General features: G+C 52.4%; 1 protein-coding gene across 1 annotated transcript; it reads right to left on the minus strand.

The window, feature by feature from the left end:
* Positions 1-5,033: 5,033 nt before the first annotated feature.
* Positions 5,034-5,417, minus strand: CHC_T00007961001 (hypothetical protein). Its single transcript, XM_005712279.1, has one exon. The coding sequence runs from the start codon at positions 5,415-5,417 to the stop codon at positions 5,034-5,036; it is 384 nt and encodes a 127-aa protein (XP_005712336.1).
* Positions 5,418-6,000: the final 583 nt, after the last annotated feature.

A 6,000-nucleotide genomic window follows, 5' to 3' on the forward strand; every position in this document is an offset into this window, starting at 1 on the left:
TACTATAACTATGACACGTATAGTCATAATAGGAGTCTGACCGAGGCCGCCAGTAGCTGGGACGGTGTGAAGAACGCCCTGTCTGACCATTCTGTGGAGATACGGAGGCCAGAAGAAAACATCCAGAAGGCTATGAGTTGCCGACTGGATGGTAGGAACTTGCTTACTTCGATGGATGAAATGGACAAGCTCTACAGGAGGGCTGGTTTCAACGACGGGGCAAAGTACGGCTTTCTTCGCAATGCCGTAATGGCACATTTGTATGTTGCTCAGTTCGCGATCTATCGTTCTCCGACGACGTACGAAGAACTGATGAACGTGAAGGACTTTGCTGCAGGCCGTGACGCCTTTAAGGCGGCGAAAACTGCTGCGCAGTCCGTTGAACCTGTGACGCCCAAGCGTGTATTGATGCATTCTGATGTGGATCCTCGACAGGTCAAGCTGGAGAACAAGGAAGATGCTATCAATAGCCGGCTGGTGGAACTGTCACTGATGATGAACAAACGACAGACGCCAGGGGACAGTGATACGAATTGGACATGTTCCTATTGCAAGGAACCAGGGCATTCAGCGACTCGTTGTCGTTCCAACCCACACCGTGGTACTCATTGCCCGACGTGTAGGAAGATTGGACACACAACGGAGACTTGCTGGTCCCGCTTTGCGAGAAAGAATGTGGCTCATGCACGTCCTCAAGGTAACGCTGACGCAGGAAGCGCTTATGGCCCCAAAGCAGGCGGTTCTGCCAACGCCAGCGAAAAGGCCACCACAGACTCGAAGCAGGTCACGGTCATAACTGAGATCACCAAGGGAAAATTGGTGGCAGCCACGAAACGCAACGCCGAAAGAGAGGCCTTGCCGAAGCAGTCGAAGAACGGTGAGGAAGTTTTGATCCGGAGGCTGCTGAATCCCACTCCAGTAGCTCCTATGGGAACTCTCCCCTGGAATGAACCGCTAAGAGGGCCGAGAGTGAAGCCTACACGCCAGAAGAAGAATGTTTCAAAGAAGGCTGCACTCCAGGAGCACGTCGGCAAGTACAACGTCGTGTCAGAGCTGGCGAATGAGTCGTCTGATCTAACATTTGGACAACTTGTCCCTGGAGACGCTGAAGGAGCAAGGAAGGAGATGAAGCGCATTCTATCCAGGAGATTGGGGCGTTCTCGCGGGTTTGCGGGCCACACGGATGTCTTCCCGAGGCGTCTTCGGGTGGTTACTGTTCAAGTTTATGGAACTGATGCTGAAGCACTATTGGATTCGGGTGCGGTGCCGAACATCATGTCGCCGCACCTCATGAAGAGACTTTCTCTGACGCCAGAGAGTACGAAGAAACACATCACTGTGGCAGATGGGACGAGCTCCCCTTGTGTTGGATCACTGCGCCAGGTCCCGGTCTCGTTTGGGGGACTGGTGAGCATGATGGACTTCCTTGTCGTTACGGTAACACCGTACGACGTCATCGTGGGGATGCCGTCGTTAGAGGAGCTCCAAACGTGCATTGACTTGGGGCAACAGCATGTCCAAGTAACTGTGGGTGCTGAGACGATTCGACTAAGTCTTGAGATGGATGAAGACCGTAAGAAGCCGGGATCCGCTACCGACAGTGAGGACTTCACGTCAGACTCGGGGGTCGTGCCGGCTGACTTGACTGATACGGATGAAGACTTCGTCCTTTCGCTCCGTGAAAGGGTGCCGTTTGAACCAGACCTTGCTTGAGCGGGAGCAGTCACTGAGGACGAAGATCCTCATGCTGGACTTCCGGACCTAGCTGAGGAAGGCTCACAGTACGAGCCGGCAGATGAGAAAGAGAAAAGAGATGAGAGGGAGGGACTTCTCATGTCTAAGCTGAGCCATATCAGCAGAGAGAACGCCGACCGCATAATGTGTTCTATTGAGAGTATGGGAATAGCCGCATGGTCTTTGGACGACCTCAGGCCGGCAGGTGTCCCTGTGTCACATTCGTTTGAGTTAACTGACGACACACCCATTTCGCACGCCGTTCGGAGGGTCCCTCCGAGACACAACGCGGTAGTGCGTGAGGCGATCGAGAAGATGCAGAAAGCAGGGATCATTACCCCCTCTGTAGTTCCTTGGTCATTTCCGGTCGTCATCGCAACGAAGAAGGACGGGAAACCCCGCTCTGTGTTGACTACCGCGCGCTTAACCGGGTGATGAAGGCCAACAAGTGGCCGTTGCCTAAAATGGAAGAGATATTCGACGACCTTGAAGGAAGCAAATTATTCACTACCCTGGACTTGTTCTCGGGTTATTGGCAAGTGCGTATGGCTTCGTGGTGCAAAGAACAGACGACGTCTGTCTGTCGGTACGGGACCTTTCAATTTGAAGTGATGCCATTCGTCGGGCTCATGAACGCTCCTTCAACATTTCAAAGGATGATGGATGGCGTATTCAGAGACCTGCCATTCGTCCGAGTATACCTGGATGACGTGGTCATCTTTTCGAAGTCCTTGGACGTCCATGTTGACCACTTAATTGAAGTGTTCGAGCTGGTTGCTCGCAGTGGATTGAAGTTGAAGCTTGCGAAGTGTTCCTTAGCGCAATCACAGACCAGGCTATTGGGGCACGTCATCGGAAAGAAAGGGATTGAGGTGGATCCCGAGAAGACATCGATCATTTGGGACACCCCCGAGCCGCGCACCAACACAGATTTACGAAGCTTCCTTGGGCTAGCGCGGTATTACCGCCGATTTATCCCTAAGTTCGCAGAAGTCTCTGCATCGTTGCATGCTGCTACTTCTACCAAAGTCGAATTTGAATGTACGGAAGAGATGCAGACCGCCTTCCAGGAGTTGAAGAAGAGGGTGACGTCTCCTCCGCTGTTGGCGCCCCGGAAGTTTGACGAACCCTTCGTGGTCGAGACAGATGCATCTAATGTGGCAGTGGGAGCAGTCCTGGCTCAGAAGAAGGAAGACAAGAAGGTTCACCCGATACAATACGCCAGCAGGACGATGACGGAGACTAAGAAGAAGTACTCCACCTGTGAGAAAGAAGCATTAGCGGTGATCTTCGCGCTAAAGAAAGTTCGGGTGTATTTGCTCTCAACGCAAAAGTTCAAGTTGATTACGGATCACCAAGCGCTTCAGTATGCGTTCAAAAAGAAGGACATCCACGGTAGACTTGCCCGTTGGTTGGATTTCCTGGCGGAGTACGAATTCGAGATATTGTACCGCCCCGGCTCAAAGAATTGTGACGCTGACTTTCTCTCGCGTCTACGAGAAGACGATGGCAGGCGCGAGGAGGATGAGGGGGACCTGGTATGTGCTGCCGCTTTTGCGAAAGGAGATATACTGGAAGACATGAAACCTCATTTGCGGGAAACGTACCGTTATCTCGAAGGCGACGAGATGGTCGAGCAAGATGCTGCGCAGAGGCGCAGAATCAAGAAGAACTCCAGGAGGTTCCTTGCCTGGAACGGAAGGCTGTTTTGCAGGACGAAGAATGGGATCAGAACAATCCCTTCTCGGGGGACTCGACTGCAGATATTGCGGTCGCTGCATGACGACATTGGCCACTGGGACGCTACAGCTACGAATCAGTTCGTCCTTGACAGATATTAGTGGCCGGGAGTTCATGGTGATATCTACGCCTACGTTCGTGGATGTGAAGGCTGCCAAAAGGCTGGGCCCATCGCGACGTACGAGAGCACGGCGGTGATACCAGTCTCTCAGCTCTTTGAGACATTCTCGATAGACTTTGCGGGACCCCTTCCCAAGACGAAGAACGGAAAACGTTACATCCTGATATCAGTCGAACATCTGACTGGTTGGCCCCTGGCTTGGGCAACCGAGACCGCTACGTCTGCGGAAGTTGTCAAGTTCGTGAAGGAGGAGATCATCCATTCGTTTGGTCCCCCTCGGACTATAGTCTCAGATAACGCAACATGTTTCAGCGCGACAGCGTTGAAGAACTTCATGGTACAACAGGTAATTTCATGGAAACCGGTCCTCGCCTATGCTCCCATGTCGAACGGAAAAGCGGAGCGTATGGTTGGGACCATCAAGCGTTCAATTCGGAAGACGCTATTAGGTCAGGGCGCCGCCACCTCTAAATGGGAATCGGAGTTGAAACAGATTCTCTACGGGTACCGTCGGCGCCGACTGTCCCACGGGTTCTCCCCGTTCGAGTTGATGTATGGAGTGAAGCCGCCCTCGCAACCCCAGACCGAGTCGAACCGAATCCGGTGGGGGGGCGTTGAGGGGCGCAACTTAGACCTGTTAGCGAGCCTCGCGCTCCGAGCGACGAGGACTGCTAAACAGTTGGACAGAAAGAGCAAGAAGATGGCAGTTATCTCACAACGCCAATTTGACGTAGGCGACCAGGTTGTGGTTGCCCGAGGAACAGCCTTGGGAGGGCTACGGAAGTGGGCTTTAGGAGAATCGAAGTACTACGGCCCCTGCCGGGTAGTACGGGCAAAGCACCCGCGGTACACACTCGTGTCGCCGGGTTTGCGTTACAGTCGACGGGATATACATGCGAGGCGTTTAATCCCCTTTATTCAGAAACCCGCACATCTTATGTAGATGTGATGCATGGGGAAATTGCCCCATGGACTGGTGCGGGGATCACTATGAGGAGTAGGATGACAGAGACGATGTAGTTGAGAAACTTCGCTGGTATTAGGCTCTCCGTGCGTTCTAAAGACTGTGAGAAGAGTTGTTAAGGGTTACAGAAAGAGTCGAAATGAGACATCAACGGGAGTCAAGGTTGTCCGACAGAGAGCGGCAATGTGCATTCTAGCGGAATGAGGAAGGAAGAGGCCGTTCGATCAAGAAACGTCGATGCTATAGGAGTTACGGTGACGCAAGGTCTGGCATTGTGATCTATGAAGGCGGCGGAATGGTCGGAACGACTACAGAAGACGTATAAATGCAGGGTGCGTCGGTGTATATGCGGCTGAGAGAGACTGGAACTACGGCAACGTATGATTCAAATGGATTAGTGCATAATTCATGCGTGAATTGGTGAATCTCTTACCGCATGCAGTCTTGTATGTGAGCCACAGGTGGTAGGCTTGATCAGTTGATGCGACAGTCACGTAAATGACGAGTTGGTCGAGCCAAAGGGTGATGAAAGCATGCCCAACTTGTTTCTCGATCTGGTTCTGGAAAGACTTCACTGGAAGTCAGGTCCGGGAGTACCCGTTGAGGATGGTAAGTCGTCTTGGTCCATGAAAAATGACGTAATACACTCGAGGTTACAGTTTGCCGGTTATCGTCAGACAGTGCTTGCTCATTTCTCCGCGACGAAACGAACGCGGCCGAAGGCTCAGGCGACGCGGAAACCACGCGGCCTGAGGCAAAGGAGACGCGATCCGAAAGACGGGCCGCCTTGGTGGCAATCGCTCGACGAGGTGCCTTCCCGCCAGTGGAAGCCCTCAACGTCTGCCTGGTCCGAGCCATGTCGCACAGCTTCCATCGTCTTCGTCAAGAGTAACGATTATGAACGGGTTTGGTGTGCAGTCGCCACCATTGATTCCGCATCGAGACACTAATTTTTCCAGGTTTTGCTGAGCATCAATCAAGTGACTCGTAGTTTTGACGAACCCGTTCTCAATGTTGCCTTTTTCAAGGTCCGAAGTCGAGGAAAAATCTTCAGTGGCGTCTGCCACTATGTCTCTGGTCTTCTCCACGAATGTCTTCGCTGAGTTAATCGCTGCGGCAATTTCACAAACCGTTTCTGTGTCTAGTTCACTTTTCGGTTCTAGCGCCGGGAGCTCATGGCATGAGTCGATACTCAGTGTCAAGGTTGTTTGCTGTCCAAATTTCATCCTGCGTCTGGTCTGGCAGGTGCTGGCGAAGCAAGTAGTAATGTAATGTTGAGTCGTCTTGAGCAATTGAAACCCCTTCTCAGTCGCACTTCCGCAAAATCTGAGAGATTGTTCGATGCAGATGAGTAGAAGAGTCCCACGGAGATTTCTCAATATCCGCCTTCGCCCAATGAACACTATATCTGGGAACGAATACCGTGCTTAATCTGTCTTCA

This window comes from Chondrus crispus, genomic scaffold (assembly GCF_000350225.1).
Source record: "Chondrus crispus Stackhouse genomic scaffold, scaffold_9, whole genome shotgun sequence".
In the NCBI taxonomy this organism is placed as follows: domain Eukaryota; phylum Rhodophyta; class Florideophyceae; order Gigartinales; family Gigartinaceae; genus Chondrus; species Chondrus crispus.